We start from the raw sequence: 20758 nt of genomic DNA, 5'->3' as shown, positions 1-20758 counted from the left end.
ACTTATATTATCATTTTTGAAACAATCGGGTCTGGAATAAAGACTTTGGACTTATATTATTATTTTTTAAACAACCGGGTCTGGAATAAAGACTTTGGATTTATATCATAATTTTTGAAACAACAGGGTCTGGAAAAAGACTTTGGATTATATTATAATTTTTTAAACAACCGGGTCTGGAGAAACGACTTTGGACTTATATTATCATTTTTGAAACAATCGGGTCTGGAATAAAGACTTTAGGCTCACATGATTATTTCTTAAACAACCGGGTCTGGAATAAAGACTTTGTACTTATATTATCATTTTTGAAACAATCGGGTCTGGAATAAAGACTTTGGACTTATATTATTATTTTTTAAACAACCGGGTCTGGAATAAAGACTTTGGATTTATATTATAATTTTTGAAACAACAGGGTCTGGAAAAAGACTTTGGATTTATATTATAATTTTTTAAACAACCGGGTCTGGAGAAACGACTTTGGACTTATATTATCATTTTTTAAACAATCGGGTCTGGAATAAAGACTTTAGGCTCATATGATTATTTCTTAAACAACCGGGTCTGGAATAAAGACTTTGGGCTCATATTATTATTTTTGAAACAACCGGGTCTGGAATAAAGACTTTGGATTTATAGTATAATTTGTTAATTAACCGGGTCAGGAAAAGAGACTTTGCACTTTTGTGCTATATGAACGCATTACTATACGATTTTAGTTCAGAACGGATTTGCCAAAAATCCCTTCAAATTTATTACATTTGTGGGTAAAGTCATTATTACATTTGTGGGCGATCAAAAATTATTACATTTGTGGGTAAAGTGCATTATTACATTTGTGGGTGAAATTATTACATTTGTGGGTAAAGTGTTATTACATTTGTGGGCGTTATTACATTTGTGGGTAAAGTGTTATTACATTTGTGGGCGTTATTACATTTGTGGGCGTTATTACATTTGTGGGTGCAACAGGGGTGCATACTAGAGCCCCTCTCCATATAAAGTGCATCGTACATGTAGATGGAGAAGTTGTTCATGCTCTAGTAGTAGCAGCAGTAGGAGCTGTAATTACTGTTTCATTTATACTTAATTATTTTTGCATGGGCAGATACATTTTGCAATCACTGTTTGGTTTATCTGAGCTCCAAGTATTATTTTTTGTTACAAAATTTTACATTTAATATGTGTAGACCTGTGTATTAGGTGTATACATTATTAGGTGTATTAATAGGGGTCCGGACAGCCCGACCACCAGACAGCCCGACCCTGGACAGCCCGACCCGCTGCCCTGGACAACTCGTCCCGGTCGAGTTGTCCAGGGTTGGCTCTGAATCGGACAACTCGACCACTTGAATTCTTCTTCAAAATTTCATTAAATAAAATTTCAAACTTTACTTCAATAGTATTTTCCCGCATAATCCATGTTTCTTCAATGCATTCTCGACAGAAAAATTGAAATTTCAGTGCGTTTTGAGCTATTTTGAAAGAAAATATAGCGAGTTCCCTTGCAACGAGAATAATCCGATACCGCCGGCGAGCCGTGTTCATTAATCTTACAACTTGCAAATTTGAGTTGATTTTTCCGTCACTTTACATATTTTGATGGTGAGTGTGTGCTATTTTGTATTTTCATATTCCATTTTCACATTTCCTGTACTTATTTAAAGTTATTGCATTTTACAAAACTGATAATTAATGCAAACTTTTTGAGATAGTTCACCTGGAAAGGACACCGATGCGGTGCTTCGCCTCGCCGGCCGGCCAGCTGGGCGACCGGCTGTGCTGTGATTGTGACTGAGTGAGGCAGTCGGCTCAACTAGAGCGAAGTCAACTTACTTATTTTTAGTTAATATTTCCCATTTTCCAATGGCGAGAGTGTGCTATTTTTGTATTTTTACACTTCTACTTATTAAAAAGTGTTTTAATATCACTAAGCTGATTATCATTAGGACAGTGACTGCGTGGTCTGAGAATGCGCTTCCCAATTAAAGTAACCAGCCTTGACGCCCTTCAGGCCGCGGGGGGGGGGGGGTGGTGCTTCCAACCAACATCTAAACCAATTAAGGAAATACATTTGTAAGTTATGAAGTTTACGATATGGAATAGTTTATTGAAAAAATGTATTGTACCGAAATTGAAAAACTTGTTTTTATAAAAATCTAAATTTTAAAACTTGCTTTTTCTTATCGAAAAACATGTCTCTTATTTTTTTACCTGTCAGTATCTGTCACAGCTTTTTAAAATGCAAATTCCACTGGAAACAACGGGTCTTCTGGAGGATACAAGCACTTGGGCTGGTCCCAACCACCTACACCCGGGATGAGGAGAAGAGATTTCATACTCGACAAGCGATGGCCTTTCCATTTCTTTCACGAGCAGAAATGATACCGAGTTCCAATGACTTGGGCATCAGAGCAGCAGTCCCTTGATCAATGAGGTAAGTACAGCTTCTTAGATAATAATCAAATTTGTGCACTTCATGCAGGCATATCAAATTTCTATTTTTATTTCTTGGTATTTTCAAATTCTTTAAATGGAAGAAAGAACAATTGAATTGAACATTTACTTATTATTTCTTTTATACATTGTTTGAATTGAAAAAAAAATTAACTTTTTTTATATATATGCATTGTATTCATAAAAATTCAAAATTGCTTCTTAAAAATGTGAGTAACTACTACATGTTTAGGTTAAGTAGAAGTTGTAACATTCTAAATTAATTTTGGGTATGTAGGGGTTATGCTTAATTCATGAGGAACATTTATGTCATACATATAGATGATACCAAGTATCGTTCAAGTGAGCTTGAAGGGAAAGTTCACCCTGACAAAAAGTTAATTGTAAAAACAGCAGAAAAAATAATAAAAAAATATTGACAAAGGTTTGAGGAAAATCCATCAAAGAATTGAAGTTATTAGAATTTCAATTATTGGATTTGTGATGTCATGTGCGAGCAGCATTTCTGCATAATAAATGGTAAAAAGTCAAGAAATTGTAATTTTCTAAGAAAATTGAAACTGGTTTTACTATTCCTTTTGTATATATTCAAAGACAAAACATTTCACACCCAAACATGAAAAGAAAACAAAAATAAGTCATCAGGAACCATTGAAAAAAATTGAATTCATGAATTTTATATTACAAAACATATGGGGCAGCTGCTCATTTATGACGCCACAAATCTAAAACTTAAAATTCGAATAACGTTTTGAAACTTTTTCTCATACATTCACCAATATTTTTTTGGTATTTTCTGCTATTTTTACGACCAACTTTTTTCAGAGTGAACTTTCCCTTTATGATATTGAATTAGTTTCAATTAATTTAACTTTAATATATTTAAAAGTATTTGCTTCTAAACTGAAGGTTGAAATGATTTGATTTGTTTCAGTAGCAAAAGAGGTGCAGAGCTTCAAATAGTTGAAATTACTTTATTTTATTTCTATCTTTCCAGCTCTTTGAGACCACCTGAATTGCAAGCTCTGTATGGCCAGTTTTTGTGTGACAAAATAAAAGATAAGGGTTGAAAATCCCTCCAGCTAAGTTAGGGATCATGTAATTGCCATGGAAACCAAATATAGTAATGTATAACAGGTTGTATATTCATGAAAGTGCAATTGTTGGATAAATGTTAATTTATATTGGCACTAATGTAGTTTTAAGATTGTCCTTATTTTTAGCTTTACATAAACACCAAAAGCAGAGAATATTGTTCCCAGTTGGAATTGTGTCATATTTATTATCATAATAGTATTATCATAATTGTGGTAATGTAATCCTATTTGAAATTATGAACCAGTATTTATTTTGTGTGGGATATAATATGTTTTATATACACTGAAGTTCAATATGTGTTACTATGTAATTTTAGATCTGATCAAGTTTACCTTAATGTTACTTAATAAAACCCACTTAAATCCAAAGAAGTATTTTGAATATTTGGTTCTTGCACTATTTTGTATCCCTTTTCTCGCTAAATATTTACCTTTTATTGAGAGCTGTGTTGACGGGTTCCATGACATTTGCTCTGGCAAATTCCACACCATAATCTTATGAACAGCTTCAACCAGTAAGGTCTAAACCTAACTTAAAACCATATTGCAACCCTGAACCTCTATCTTAAGGGGCTTTCACAATTGCTCGTGTGATTGTTTGCGATCACTTGGTCACAATATATGTTGCACAGAATTGCAACGGTGAAGGGTCGTAAGTAGTCACGCAACCAATTGTGAAAGGGGCTTTAGACAAAATTAAGCCTGGGGCAATTGTCGCAGGAGCAAATGTTGTGTCACATGGTAATCAGATGGAGATGATTGGAGAGATGAAGATGGGAGGGGGTGAAGATGGTGAAAGGTGGGATGGCCATGATGAGGAGTGATGGAGTTGAGAGGGGTGTGGATGATGAGTGGGTGGAGATGAGAGGAGGGATGGGGATGATGCAAGGATGGATGGAGATGATGCGGGGAGGGATTGAGATAAGGTTTAGAGATGAGGATGGAGATGGTGAGGAGTGGTGGAGATGGTGAGAGGATCGAGTAGAGATGATGAGGTGAATGGAGATGATGTGGAAGGGTTGACAGGAGTAGGGGGTGGAGATGAGAGAGATTGAAATGAAATGGGGATGGAGATGCGAAAATGGTTGGAGAAGACGGGAATGGAGATAATGGGGGTGGAGATGTCAGGAGGCGTGTTGATAACGGGAGAAGAAAGATAAAGGGCAGGGGGGATCATCATCACAAACATTATTGCCTCCACCAACTTCATCATCATCAATATCATTACCGTCATCGTCATTATGACATCATCACCACAAACTTCATCATTATCATTGGCGCAATGAGTGAAAGATTTTGAGGGGTAAGATGTGGCCCATCATGCCAAAGTTATTTTTTTTTAATTGTGAATGAGTAAAATTTTTGACATTTTTATTAGACAAACTCATTTTTTTATTATAACATCATACTAAAACTTTTCTCTTTTCGTTTCTCTTTCATTCATTTTTTTGGGGTATTTTATCTTCTTTTTTTTGAGGGGGGTGCTCTTGCCCCCAAGACCATGATCCCCCACCACCTGTATTCCACTGTTCATTACCAACATCATCTACTATCGTCATAATCATCATCAACACCACTAGCTTCATTACCATCATCGTCATCACAACATCACCACCATCATCGACATCACTATCATCACCACCTCCCATCTCATAACAATCACCAGTCCATAATTATCTTCATCACATCATCATTATCCTCATCACCACATCATCTTGATCGTCATCATGATTATTTTATCTGTGATTTCATACACAGATACTAGTACTTATGTCACATTATTCATCTCTTACTGTAAGATGGACTTTACATATCACCCAAAAATGACATTTCAATCATTGTTAGTAAAAATCAATGAATAGGATTTATATCTCCCTTATCAAATCAGCGCGTGTTGAAAACGCTTTGAAAAGGGAACCAGATAAATAATAATGTATTTCATAACTATTAATGAGAATTAATGAAAAGTAAAATTTCAAGATTCAAACTCGCAGCTAAAGAAGTCATATTTGCGATTGACAAATGGAATATTTCAAGCTAAAGCTGTTTGTTGGAATTCTTGTAGAGAGTTGATATGATTATCATTAAAGGGGTGGTCCAGGCTGAAAATATATCTTAATACACAGAGTAGAATTCACTGAGCAAAACGCTGAAAATTTCATCAAAATCGGATAACAAATCATAAAGTTATTGAAGTTTAAAGTTTAGCAATATTCTGTGAAAACAGTCGTCATGAATATTCATTAGGCGAGCTGATGATGTCACATCTCCACTTTCTGTTTTCTTATATTATATAAAATCATATTTTTTTCATACTTGTGAAAATAATATGTCTCCCTTATGATGAAATAAGTTGCAGCAATAAATATCTAATGTACTAAATCAGTAACTGTTGTCAATCCAGTTTTTCTAGTTCTTGGAGGAAAAAATTTGAATAAACCTAATTTCATATAATAAAATACAAAGAACAAGTGGAGATGTGACATCATCAGCCCACCTAATGAATATTCATGATGACTATTTTTTACAAAATATTACTAAACTTTAAAATTCAATAACTTTGCTATCTGTTGTCCGATTTTGATGAAATTGACGGCATTTTGCTCAGTGCAGTGAATTCTACTCTATTTATTAAGCTATAAATACTTTCAGCCTGGACCACCCCTTTATTCAAAAAGTGGCACGAATATTCATCTTTGGATAAAGACATGCAAGATTCATTTTTAAATGTGTTGGAAACGGCATTACCATGGGAATAACAAAAGCCGGGGTATTAATTTCCTTCAGTTCAGTGGTATCCCTTTTCTGCACTTTTATTCCTTTGCATTATTTTTTCCTTTCTTTATTTGCGCCCTCTGAATGTGCCCCCTAGATACGACCCTGACTGACCTGGGTACAATACTAGTTTTATCTACTTGATGGTAGCTCCCCAAAATCTATCAACTTTTGACATGGCTGCCGAATAAAAAATATATCACTTTGGGGGGGGGGGGACCTACATATATAATAAAGCCAACTTTCAAATGACACCAAAATGTGTTGAGCGAGCACTTCCCACTTAAACAAAGGGTATGAAAATTAGGCTGGGCAGGAAATAGCCTTCCAATTTCAGTCAGTTTTTGATAGGCAAATCCGTTAGAACCTGCAAAGTTAAGGGTGTTGTGATAAATTAATGATCAATCGTGGCCAGTTTTGGTTGTTAAAGCAAATTCCATAAATTAATAAATTGAACTTAATGCATGAGTGAAGTTCAACACACATTGCATTTTGGGGGGCAGCATTTTAACTTTATTATGTGGATCTCAGCAATGTGTTCATGGGAGTCGGGAGAATAGAGGGTGAGATGGAACTTGGAAGTGGGAAAAGTAGGTTGATGGAATAAGGTTCAACAGAACATTTAGCCCCCCCCAAAAAAAAAAAAAAAAAAACCCTCTCACCCGCCCTCCCCTTCTGTTGAGAGACTGATTGCTCTTACATGTACGTATGAAGTCCAGAGCAGAATTTTCGGAATTTAAAGGACAAGTCCACCCCAACAAAAACTTGACTTGAATAAAAAGAGAAAAATCAACAAGCATAACACTGAAAATTTCATCAAAATCGGATGTAAAATAAGAAAGTTATGACATTTTAAAGTTTCGCTTCATTTCACAAAACAGTTATATGCACATCTCGGTCGGTATGCAAATGAGGGAACTGATGACATCACTCACTCACTTATTTCTTTTGTATTTTATTATATGAAATATGAATATTTTTATTTTCTCGACATTTCATGTGAAATGAAGTTTCATTCCTCCCTGAACACGTGGAATTCCATTATTTTAACATTTGTGCTTCAGGCAAGGAGGTCCTAATCATTAAATTTGTAAAAACGGAAATATTGTATAATTCAAACGATAAAAAACAAGAGAAGTAGTGAGTGGGTGACATCATCGACTCTCTCATTTGGATGTAACTGGCTCGTTCATATAACTATTTTGTTAAAAATAAGCGAAACTTTGAAATGTCATAACTTTCTTATTCTACATCCGATTTTAATGAAGTGTCAGCATTGTGCTTGTCTGATTTTTCTCTATTGATTCTAATCAAAATTTTCTGAGTTGGGACTTGACCTTTAATGATAAGTTCCGAAAATTGGGGCATCAAGTTTTACCCATCAATCCTTCTGTCAAAAATTTATCAATAAATCAACTCAATCAATGTGCAATATGCTTGATCAAACATTCATTTTTTTCAATAAATTATTTAATAAATCATCATCGGCCTTATCAGTCAATTTCTTGGTAATCATTTGGCACCCCCTAGTTCAAGTATCAACCCCCCCCCCTTAGTTCAAACATCAATTTTGCACTCCTACATGGATAGAACATGGCAGCGGATAAGGTTTTAATATCAATGACACCCTTAAAATTGTTATGAGGGAATGTGGTGACCGGGGATAAAATCTTTGAAGAATTTGAATAGTAAAAACTTAGTTGATTCTAGAGCAAATTGATGACATGAATGAAATAGTACATTAATACATAATATGGCCCACATATATAGCGATTATTTTTCTTTGTGGTCGAAAAAACTTGGTAGGGCTTGAGCGATTTTTTTGGGGGAAGGGGGGCTTTAATCCCCCCCCCCCAAAAAAAAAAAACACGCACCTGAAGAAGAGCAAAAGGGAGGGAAAGAAGAAGAGAAAAAGTGGAAAGACAGAGCGAATGAAACAGTGGAATGGGGGATAAAGGAAAAAGGAAAAAGAAAAAAAAACAGAAAAAGCGAGAGAAGAGGGGAAGAGAGTGACGGTCCAACTTTAGGCCTTTTGAGATAACCTAATCCTGTTTTTTAGAATGAAATTATGATTTTCTTAAACTTTGGTCTGCAGGATTATCCCCACAACATATTTATCTTGGTGCCCCCTACAAAAGTTCAAGGCCCCCAGTGCACCCAAAGCTGAATAAACCCAGCTACTTCATGCACTGATGAGATCGAGTCAATGGATTGCATCATTTCCAAGAGGTTCTCAATAATATTCCTGAGATGATGAAAAGGATATTGGTGGCGATGGTGATAATGATGAACATTGGTGATGACGGTGACAATGGTGGTGATGATGATATTGGTGATCATGATGATGATGATTATGATGGCGATTATACTGGTGATACGATGACAATAATGGATGATGTTGTGATGATGGTGGTGATGGTGGCGATGATGGTGATGTGATGAAGATTATGGTGATAATAATGATGGCGATGATTATGATGATGATGGATGAGAATGATATTGGTGGTGATGATAATGATGTTGGTGTGATGATGATGGTGGTGATGGCAATAATTGTGATATTGATGGTGGCGATGATAGAGACGATGATGTTGGTGATGATGTTGAATGATAATATGAAGATGATGATGATGACAGCGATAGTGATTATGGTGATGATGATAAGTGGTGATAATGATGGCGATGAAAATAGCGATAACGATTGTGGTGATGATGATGATAATTAAGATAATGGTGATGATAATGATGGCGATGATAATAGCATAGTGATTTGGTGGTGATGATGATGATGGTGGTGGTGATGGCAATGATTGTGACGATCGTGGTGGCGATGATAGAGATGATGTTGGTGGTGAACTGGTGATGATGTTCCATTCCTCCTCTACATCCCCTCATCTCCATCGCCTCCTCATCTCTGCTCCTCTCAGCTTCATCTCTCATCCTCTCAGCTTCATCTCTCATCGTCATCCCCTCCATCCTTTCCCTCATAATTTCAATCCCTCCTCTCATCATCTTTTCCTCTCATCTCCATCCTTCCTTTCATCTCCATGCCTCCTCTCATCATCTCTATCCCTCTCATCTCCATCCTTCTTCTCATCTCCAACCCACTTTTCATTACCATCCTTTTCACTTCACCGTCTCCATCCCTCCAATTTCAACTTCATCTCTCCCAAAATGTCCACCTGATCACCACAGCACTTAACAGTGAAATGTTCAGCAGAAAAAAATACATGGGAGTAATAGAACCCAATATTCACAATACTTTTTAGTAGACTCTTTATTTTCTATGTAACAATGTGATAAACTTGATCACAACTAAAATTACTAAGTAACACATAATTTTCTGTTATATCTTACAAACAGTAGGGGAAGGCGGGGTAAGTTGTGATAGTTTTTGCTTTTTGCATGTTAAAATTGATATGATTAATAATCTTGTCGAAATAAGTACCTTGCCTTTAAATTTAATTCTTCTGAAATATTTTCCACCTATATATAACTTTCTATCCCCACACTGAAAGTCATCGTGACCTTTAAAAAAAAACAATGTCAAATGGCTCAACTTGCCCCATATATGGGGTAAGTTTGAGCCATCTTCTGGGGTATGTTGAGCCTCAAAAACTATGTACAAAGTGTATGAGGGGGGAACCAGCATGTCAATTTTTTGTTTAGTCTTTTCACTTGCTAATTCTCTATAAATACTAACATCCTTTAAAAGGAAAAGAGCAGTCATGTAAATTTGCTCCTTTCAGCCGGCATTTCAATCGATTTTTATGGTTGGTTTGTTTTTTAAGATACATTACCATAGGAATTACCATGGCTCAACTTGCCACATGCTGTTCGGCTCAACTTACCCCAGTCCGAACTAAGTGCGATAATTTTGTATCCACACATTTATTATGCATCCATCATATAAAAGACTATGACAAGAATGAAGATCTACCGGTATACCTGGACTAACAATGTTGTTATCATGTCTTTATTATATTTAAAGACGTGTGTGTTTATAAAGCACTTATTTATTTCACACTCTTTTTTTACTTTTTTGGCTGAAATTCATATTTTTCCCTCTAAAAAACTACTTTTTGTTTCAAAGTTGAAAACATTGTGGTGGGGTTAGGGGTTATGCTATGGGTCATCAATACATGACACCACCACAGTGTCTGACTCATTCATTATTGGCCTGGGGCTGGTGGCTCAACTTGCCCCTATGCTCAACTTACCCCGCCTTCCCCTATAGCATAACAAAACATGGTCTTGTTATGCTGTTGAAAAAAAAACATACATAAAGAAAATCAAATAGTGCACCATTCCTGGTATATTTGTTTATTATTTATATATTCACAAATTCATGTGTGCCCAGTCATACTTTTGCCTCTTAGTATAAAAAGCAATTGCCAGTCCAACTTCAGACAAATAATTCCTGCTATACTTCCTTAAACTTAAAGCCTGCTATATTTGTATACTATTTGTGCATATTCACATATTCATGTGTGCCCATACTATATTTGTTGATTTGTAACTCTGATTGAGAACAATATCCTCTGCTTTGGGTGCGAATGTAACAATATAGACAATCTTAAAACTACAATAGTAACCATACACATTAACATGTAAAAATTAATTGCCCCTTTTGGTTTAAGAATATACATTTCAAAATTTATTGCATGATTACCATGACAACTAACTTAACCCTAACTTATGTAGAGGGCTCTTTCAAGGTTAATTAAGTCCACCCCAGAAAAATGCTAACTTGTATACATAGAGAAAATCAAACTAGTATAGTGCTAAAACTCATCAAAATCGGATTTAAAATAAAGTTATGACATTTTAAATTTTCGCTTATTTTTCGTAAAACAGTGATATGCACAAATAGGTACCGATAAGTAAGTCGATGATGCCCATCACTCACTATTTCTCCTTTTTTATTGTTTGAATAATAAATATTTCATCTTTTTAAATAGATCTGATTTGACAATAAGGACTAATTTGACTGAACCATATTAGCATTAAACAATGATAATTCCACATGTTCAGGGAGGAATTAATCGTTGTATCACTTGACAATGAGGAGAAAATTAGAATATTTCATACAATAAAATACAAAAGAAATAGTGAGTGGATAACGTCATAGTCTCCTCATTTGCATACCAGCCAGGATTTGCAGATAACTGTTTTGTGAAATTAAGCGAAACTTTAAAATGTCAAGACTTTCTAATTTTACATCCGACTTTGATGAAATTTTCAGTGTTATGCTTGTTGGATTTCTCTCTTTTTATTCAAATCAATTTTTTGTTAGAGTGGACTTGTCCTTTCAGCACTTCCTTACAATTTTGTTTTATAAATAAAAACAAGCTAAGTACGGTTTGCAATCCATGTTGTCTCAACTAAGTCAAACAGCTGAAAAGATGAAATGAAGTATGAAATGAATTATTGACAAAATTATTGTAATTTCAAATATTTGAAGATCTGCAGTCTGCACCTCTTGATAATAAAAGAAATTAGACCATTTTCAATCGTCACCTTGTCTTGAACAATTTAGAAGCAAATACAAGTTTAATATATCAAAGTTAAGTTAATTTGCTAAACACACTAGAACTATACCTGTTATATTCTGGAATAATTACATAACATAAAGGATCCACATAAATTTCGCATTACCATACCCAAAAATTAATTTGAAATGTTACAACTTCTACGAAACCTATAAGTAATTTTTTTGTTCAATTCAAACAATGTATAAAGAAAAAAAGTAAATTCATTTATATTCAATTGTCCATTCTTTCTTTTAAAGAATTTGAAAATACAAAAAAAAATTAAATTTCTCTTTGATATGCCTGCATGAAGTGCGCAAAAATTGATTTATTGTATCTATAAAGCTGTATTTACCTCATCGATCAGGGGACTGCCGCTCTGATGCCCAAGTCACTGGAACTCGGTAATATTTCTGCTCGTGAAAGAAATGGAAAGGCCATCGCTTACAAGTCGAGTATGAAACCTCTTCTCCTCATTCCTGGTACAGCCCAAGTGCTTGTATCCTCCAGAAGACCCACTGTTACCAATGGAAGTTGCATTAAAAAAAGCTGCGACAGTAATCGATAACGAAAAAGCAAGTTTTTAGATTTTGATAAAAAGTTAAGTTTTTCAATTTCGGCAGAGTACATTTCATTTTTCAATAAATTATTCAATTTTGATAATTATAAATACCCAATATATTGTCAGTTGTTTACCCCTGCCCTTCAAAACTTCGAAAACAATAAAAAAATTATAGTTATTTAAGAAAAAAAAATAAACAATGACACTTTCCTACAAAAATTGTAAACTTCATATCTACATGTAGTTACATGTATGTACATATGCCGGCTACGAAGACATTTTCAAATCTATTTCCCTTTTTTAGTTAGAGACATTAAAATTAAAAAAAAAACCTTTTCAATAAGTGGAAGAAGCGTAAAAATAAAAAAATAGCACACTCTCGCCACTGGAAAATGAGCAATATGTCAAGAGACGGAAAATTAACTGAAATAAGTAAGTTGACCTCGCATAGCATAGCTAGCTAGTTGAGCTGACTGCCTCACTCAGTCACAATCACAGCACAGCCGGTCGCCCAGCTGGCCGGCCGGCGAGGCGAAGCACCGTACCGTATCGGTGTCCTTTCCAGGTGAACTATCTCACAAAGTTTGCATTAAGTATCAGTTTTGTGAAATGCAATAACTTTAAATAAGTAAAGGAAATGTGAAAATGGAATATGAAAATACAAAATAGCACACACTCACCATTAAAATATGTAAAGTGACGGAAAAATCAACTCAAATTTGCAAGTTGTAAGTTGAATGAACACAGCTCGCCGGCGGTATCGGATTTTTCTCGTTGCAAGGAAACTCGCTTTATTTTCTTTCAAAATAGCTCAAAATGCACTGAAATGTCAATTTTTCTGTCGGGAATATATAAAAGAAACATAGATTATGCGGGAAAATACTTTTGAAGTAAATTTTGAAATTTAATTTAATGAAATTTTGAAGAAGAATTCAAGTGGTCGAGTTGTCCGATTCAGAGCCAACCCTGGACAACTCGACCGGGACGAGTTGTCCAGGGCAGCGGGTCGGGCTGTCCAGGGTCGGGCTGTCCGGTGGTCGGGCTGTCCCGGAACCGTATTAATACCACCTTGAAGTTCAAGAGTACCAGATATGTGTCTGAATCTGATCTGGAAATTTGCCCAGAAAGTACTTTCTATTTTTGCCTTGAATGTAAAGCAAATTGTAGTATCCCTGATAGAAAATACCCACTGAATAGAAGGTGCTTGTCAGAATTATGAAGACTTTCGCATAGATTTTTCCAACATCATGGCGATTTTGGCAGTGTCAAGCAAATGGTGAAAACTTTCTCAACCATGCAAGCATTTGGGCGCGAATGCTGTGGCCTCACCTGCTAATCAGACCACGGTGCGCATGCTTGTAACTTCGAGAACTTAACCCCGAAAAGGTCTGCTTTGGGTTGATGTGAATGTGAAAATTATTATTGGGTATTTTGAGGCCTGAGCAAGTTCTCGTAATTTAACAGGTACTCTGGAGAATGAGGCAGTCTGAATATATCTGGGCCTCGTCTTACAAAGAGTTGCGATTGATCCAATCAACCACAATTATGGAAAGCCTGCAACATCAACATCTATTATGCATGTTTGTTCAAAACATTTTCTAAATATGATGTATACATACATTCATTGTTCTCTTGAGAGTTCAGTGTGCTTCTTGTTGTTTTGCAAAGGACATTGTTCAAATTTCTTGTAGAAAGCAATATGACAATGATGGTTTTCCATAGAATTGAAATTGGTCGGACCAATCAAACCTCTTAGACGTGACCCTGTAATGTGATGTAATTTAGCCCAGGGCCCGTCTTACAAAGAGTTGTGATTGATCCCATCAATCTCAGCTATGGAAAGCCAACAATGTCAGAATTCTCCATGCAAGTATTACAATTTACACAACGTCCCTCTAGAAACAACAATGAAATCACTGATACGTCCAGAGAAGAATATGTTTATTTTTGGTCAGTGTTGACCCAATAAAACATAAATACAAAAAAAAGAATATGTGTTACATTAAAGATCTTACCATGGACCTCATCATACAGCTCTATGCATTCAAGATGGTGGTTGTGCTGGCTTTCCATAGTTAGTGATGGATCGATACATGGGGGTCGAAGCAGAGGGGTATGATTTGCGTTTTCATGAATACCTTATTTTCCTGTTCTATCTCTACTCCCCCTCCTTTTTCACTTCTGCTATTAATCAAACTGTTCTCGCTCTAATGCCAGCTTCGTAATTTAATAATAATTATAATAATATGTGGGCAATAGACGACCCCCCCCTCCAGGAACAGAGGATAATCCTGTTCGCCGACGCCCATGGATCGATCCATCACAATGCTGTAAGACGGGCCCTGATATCTTTTCAATGTGTAATTTAAGTGATTTTTTTTTCTTTGCAGTTTCCCAACCAAAGCTGGTAGACTTTGATTGGAGGGTGGACATCAAAACCTCATCGGATACCTTAGCCAGAATGTCAGTACCAACATGTATCCTGCAATTACAGGTATGTCAATAGGCCAAACGACGTAACCTTCATCACTCTGCTTTGATCCTCAAATTGGCAACCACTGCTAGGTTTCTGTTTCATTTTTTAAATTATTATATGAAAAAGTTAAATGAATGAATTTCTACAATATGTTGCCAATTTGCATATTTAAGAGATTTTCATGTTTTCAATTTATAGAGTGTAGTTTAGAGTTATTATCCATACAGGTGAATCTCTGGAAGTTGAATCTCGATCAGCTGTTTAGACCACATTAATTTGTTCATCTTTATTCAAAGATTGAATTTGAAGATATAAGATACATATATGCTTTTCAGATTCTGGTCTAAATATATTGCTTTGACTGCTAGATCTATATGCCTTGGTAAAATCTCATTAAACCATGATGAAATAAAAATATTCAGGATTTCCTCTTGAAACATTATGGCAGGCACGGACAGCATGTAGAGCCCCCGGGGCTATGATTATTGCAAATCTCCACAAAGTTACTCAATCCCTGAACGGACTAGATACCGTGCTTGATTGGTTATTTCAGCAAATCAGTGACAATCTCCTCTGTATGGAATCCAGGAAGTAAGGTGTAAAATGGAATTGAGAGGCTGGAAGATGATTATGAACCAGACATTGATTCGGGATCAACTTGACTGTGGCATCCATCAAGTGATGTGGGAAATAAAAATTGTGATACACAACTATTAGTTTAGAATATTTTTCTTGAACTTGTATTACAGATCGAGGAGACTGCATCCAACTCCCATCTCATGCCTGGCCTGTCAACCCAGAATGTAGAGTTGAGCAAAGAGACGTTAGATACCATGCTGGATGGGTTAGGCAAAATACGAGACCAACTCAACTCTGTAGCATCCAGAAAGTGAGGTGGGAAATGAAATTTGGAGGCAAAATCATGGACCAGCTTGACTCTGTCGCATCCAGGAAATGAGGTGGGAAATGAAATTTGGTGGCCAAGTATAGAGACATTATAAACTGTGCTTGGTCAGTTATTTCAGCGAATCAGGGGCCAACTCAACATTGTGTCATCCAGGAAGTGAGGTGGGATAAGACATTTTGAGGCAATATCATGTACAAGCTCAACTCGTTAGCATCCAGAAAGTGATGGGGGAAATAAAATTTGGAGGCTGGATAGAGAGACATTATAAACTGTGCTTGATCAGTTATTTTAGCAAATCAGGGGCAAACTCATCTCTGTATCATCCAGGAAGTGAGTTGTAAAATGAAATTTTGGAGGATAGAAGCCAAGGAGACATGGATAAGGGATCAAGTCTGTGGCATCAAGGTTGTGATGAGGGGAATTAAATTTGGTGGCCATGTGAAGAGACATATACTGTGCTTTATCACTTGCTTCAGCAAATCAGGGGCTATTTCAACTCTGTAAAATTTTGTTAAGAATTTTCTAGAATGGAATTTGTCAGAGCAGCTCCCAAGGCCCCGGAGCTTTTTGCTGCCTCAGGCAGAGGACTGTTAATGTGAAGATTCCAACGTAATAACAAGAGCTAGACCCACCTTAATAGACCAGTTAGTAGATACTTCATGGACAATTTTGGTCAAATGGCCATTCATTTCTTTCAGGCATATAGGCATATTTCAAAGCAAGATGTTACGTAAGCTTGCCTTACATAGCAGGATGAAGAAATTGAATAGACAAGGTGACTAGAATAGCACACCAATAAACACGTTATATGGTATTTGTTGCATTCCTACTTTGAAAGCATATCATAGCATGTTGCACAATGACAAACCGTGAAATACCAGTCTTTCGTGGATGCATTGTTCTTTTTTGTGAATGTAAATGAAAACCCTTATTCAAAAGAATATACAAATAATCAAGACATCAAACTTGTTGCTTATCTCATTAGATTTTAAACCACCATGTCACTTTAGTGCAAATGACCTTCCTCTGATCATGCGTAGAATTATTATTATTATCTATCAATATTATTTTATTCGGCAATTAAAAATACATAAATTATAGTACAATACAAATTACATAAACAATAGGACATAGGTGACATAGTACAAAGGACCTGGAATAGAGATGAAGGGGCTGCCTGGGTTTGGAAAAGGTTAACTTCATTACCATGGCCCACAGGCCTTCCTTCCCACAATCTTTTGATCATGCGCAGAAAGGAACTACGAACTGGCTTATTGGATTTGAAGTTGGTTAAATACCTTTGATTTTTCTCCCGCTCCCCCCTAAAGGAAAATATTAATATTTGTAGCTGTTTGCCTTAAATATGGTCTTCTTCCCTCCCCATAATACTAAAACTACAATGGAACTGAAGAGTATCATTTCTGCAGTTCAAATCCTTTCTGATGTGTATAAATCATTAAAACGATCTTAAATTATTCATAGGTTTTTTAAGTATAAGATGACAACAATAAAGATGCAAACGCACTTATAACATTGTCATATATATTTTTTTAATTTCAATGTACACAGAAGCACTTCATCATATACTAGTAAACTTTCAAATGCAGAAAACCTTTGCTCAAATGATTATAGTACAAGTGCAGAGAACACAGAAATACTGTACACTGTATACCACAGATTTATGTAAGTATGGTAGGAATAAATGTACAGAAAGCTATATTATCATTTACATTAAGTCACAATGTCTATTTACTGCTCTTCATTTTGTCATAGCTTTTGCAGCTTTCACTGCTGTAGACTTTGTACGCAAGGCAAGTGCACATCTGAGAAGGAAAGTGATAAAGTTTGCAATAAGGCCTGTGAAAAAAAGCAATGATATGAATATAAATGACATACAAAATGCATTGATGTTGATACATGTAATGTCTCCGTAGACATAATGAATGACTTTAAAATCAATGTCGGCGTTGGTGCTTAAAGCATAATTCAAATTACATTCCCTAAATCCAGCCACGCTGTCGTATGCACTATACATTACATGTACATCAAACATATTTGGAATAATTATATTTTTCAGCTAAACTGTCAATCCAGTCCGGGTGATTCGCAATATGGTGCACTATCTGTCGGTGGCTGCGAGCAGACCAAATTTCTAACTTCAGGGTCGACATCGTGCGCAGGTGTATGGTAATGTGACAGTGAAAATTTCTCTTCCATCTCCTGGACTGCAGTAACGGTTTATTAAAAATTCTGTAGCAGCCAAAAACTGAATTGCAGAAATTTTTACAAGTAATAGTATGAACATGATAATAAGTTACATAATTACAATATGCTTACGATCTCTTTATTAAAACAAACTTGCCTAGATAAACGAGTACGTAATATATCATGCATTATTTGAATTAAAAAAGTATAGGCACATTAAAAAAAGACAATTCATTTTAAACACACACGCCATGTCCATCAACTGTAACTAAGAAATGGGCATCAGGGCAAGAACAATTTTATTTAGCAGAAGTGAAGAAGGAAGGGTAGTAGAGATGGAACAGAAAATTCAGGCATGAACAGCATAGTAAACAACATTTTGCAAGCAAGTCGAGCCGCTTCACCGGCCGGCACTGAAAAATCAAATGTATGCATGCACTATCATAGCGCGCACAACAGATATCGACTTTTTCCCATGATGCATTGCAAATTTCGGCCTGACCGCTTCAACCGATAGATGGCGCACCGTATTGTAAATCCATTGAATTTTGTGATTTAGCATTACACAAAATGGAAGAAAATTAAATAATGGCTGTAATGTTTCTGTTTCTGGTAACTCCCTTAGGAACTCGGCAGGACAGCATTTTTTGCTGGTAAACGCCGAGCTGGTATATAACCAATTACCTATGAAACATTTTACGTCTAGGTTAGTCAGCCATAGTGGCTGACATAATAGATGACAGATATCACTCTTGGGCCTTTTTATCAAAGTGGAGACAATGGCAGAGTTGGGATTCGAACTCACAACCTTGCGATTATGAGTCCAATGCTCAAACCACTGGACCACACGACCCGTTGGTTAAAGAAGCAAGACTATTCAACTACTATACCAACTTCTGTTAATACATTGCACTATTTTTAATATAATGTTGCAACAAGTAAAACAAAATAATTCACATTACTGTTTTAATGTGAAGCCTATCATTCTATTCTGAAAATATCTGACTTCTAATGTACAGGTATACATATAAATAACCTAATCATCCACATACAAGTATTGACTGTAAAAAAATAATCGTGATAGAAGTTGGAAAATAGTGAAAATAGTGTGCAAAGTAATACAAGGGCATTCTGCCTGTGCCCTTCATGTACAAGGTATACATGTTTACCATGGTGACACGACATTTGCTCTGGCGACAATTGCTCTGGGCTTTATTTCGTCTAATATGATGATAATCTTAATAACGGCATAATTACCCAGGGCAGCCACTTCAGTTCCGAAAACTGTTCTCCCAGCGAGCCCTGCTACATGTATCATTATTACCCGGATAAGCTAGGCTACCGATTCAGGTGCACACAGCTTTTTGAGGAATTATTACCTGCCAGTACCCGTTTACCTCACCTGGGTTGAGTGCAGCACAGTGTTGATAAATTTCTTGCTGATAGAGAACACGCCATGGCTAAAATTCGAACCCATGATCCTCTGTTTGAAAGGCGAGAGTCAGAACCACTAGACCACAACGTGCCCACTGGGGTTAGGGTTAGTTAGGGTTACAATAGGGTTTTATGTTATGTTTAGGGTTAAGATAGGGTATAGTCTTAAATGCATGGTTGAAGTTGGTAATTCCATTAAAGGTATTGTCTAACTTTGTGAGCAGCCGATTTAAAACATTCTCAAACCAAGATTAAACATGTGTACAAGTGCATGTATTAGAACTAATAAACCCTGAAAACAACCATTATTGAGAATGAAAAGCTAAAGCTACAAGGCAAATCCCCATTTTGTAAATAGGCGTCTTATAGACGCCTAAACAGTACACATAAGTGTATGGGATGAAATTAAGATGGTGTTTCCGGTCACTTTATAATTCAATTTTTGAAGCACTATTAAATAATTATTTTCGAACACAATTTTTTCTGGGCTTCATTTTTGTAACATATCACAGACACAGGTGACAAGTGTGACCTTCTAGCCCAGATTTTTTCAAAGTCAAATCAATGTTAACCAACCACTTTAATGTGGGGCATTTGCAGCAGAGCAATTGTCGCCAGAGCAATTGTCGCCGGAGCAATTGTCGCCGGAGCAAATATCATGGAGCAGTAGGAGGAATTCATTTTTATTCAACTAACTGGAAATTGATATATAATGAACAACACTCATGAATATTCAAAAAATTGTAATAATGAATATTAAAACAACTGTAGAAATTGAAGTAATGAATATTTAATATCATTATTATGAAAAAATAGAAATGTTAGCCCACAAAACTGTGAAATATCATCAAGATCTAAATGTATGGAATTAATTCTATGTTCATGTGAATGAAATTCTGTTGTTATGCTTTCTTTATTCTGAATCACATGAATAAAGTATATATATTTTATATCTAAGTACCTAATCTGAAGGATTCAAGGTCTAGTTTGTTTCCTGTGATAAAAGTTTTTATTGGTATATATATTTCTTTGTTGGGAAAATTAATGACTTCCTGAATTTGGCATTCTATCTTTTTTTGTGGGGGGGGGGTATCGGTGCATCTTTTAAATTATTCATTTATTTTTATTTATTTATTCATTTATTTATTTACATATTTATTGTATTTGTGCCAGTTTCTTAATCATTTTTTCATTCATTTATTAATCTATTTATTCAGTCATTTAATTATGTGTTTATTCATTATTATGATTATTATTTTTGTTCTCTGCGGGGCGTTTCATGAAAGGACTTGTCAGACGTTTTCTCCGACA

The 20758-nt window shown here is 35.7% G+C and overlaps 1 protein-coding gene and 2 long non-coding RNA genes across 4 annotated transcripts in view; 2 read left to right on the top strand and 1 right to left on the bottom strand.

Moving 5' to 3' along the window:
• LOC121421058 (COMM domain-containing protein 9-like) overlaps positions 1-18696 on the top strand; it is a 35695-nt gene extending 16999 nt beyond the window's left edge. Inside the window, exons 6-8 of one of the 2 annotated variants that reach the window (XR_005970927.1) lie at positions 14816-14919; positions 15651-15860; positions 17886-18696. Coding sequence is in view for 1 of the 2 variants with exons in the window: in XM_041615670.1 (XP_041471604.1) it covers positions 14816-14919; positions 15651-15794 (248 nt within the window). In the remaining variant the exon portion in view is untranslated. Of the gene's footprint in view, positions 1-14815; positions 14920-15650; positions 16540-17885 lie in introns of those variants that run through there. The other variant, XM_041615670.1, reaches the window with a different exon arrangement.
• LOC121421060 lies at positions 1240-5687 on the top strand. The gene is made up of 3 exons (XR_005970929.1): positions 1240-1608; positions 2225-2440; positions 3458-5687. It is a non-coding gene; the product is annotated as an uncharacterized LOC121421060 (long non-coding RNA).
• Positions 11610-13283, bottom strand: LOC121421059. Its single transcript, XR_005970928.1, has 3 exons — positions 13106-13283; positions 12219-12412; positions 11610-11729 (listed from the first exon to the last, which is right to left on the bottom strand). It is a non-coding gene; the product is annotated as an uncharacterized LOC121421059 (long non-coding RNA).
• Positions 18697-20758: the final 2062 nt, after the last annotated feature.

Source organism: Lytechinus variegatus, chromosome 9, assembly GCF_018143015.1.
Source record: "Lytechinus variegatus isolate NC3 chromosome 9, Lvar_3.0, whole genome shotgun sequence".
NCBI classification, from domain to species: domain Eukaryota; kingdom Metazoa; phylum Echinodermata; class Echinoidea; order Temnopleuroida; family Toxopneustidae; genus Lytechinus; species Lytechinus variegatus.
The sequence above is the reverse complement of the archived record's forward strand: the minus strand, read 5'-3'. Positions and strand labels throughout refer to the sequence as shown.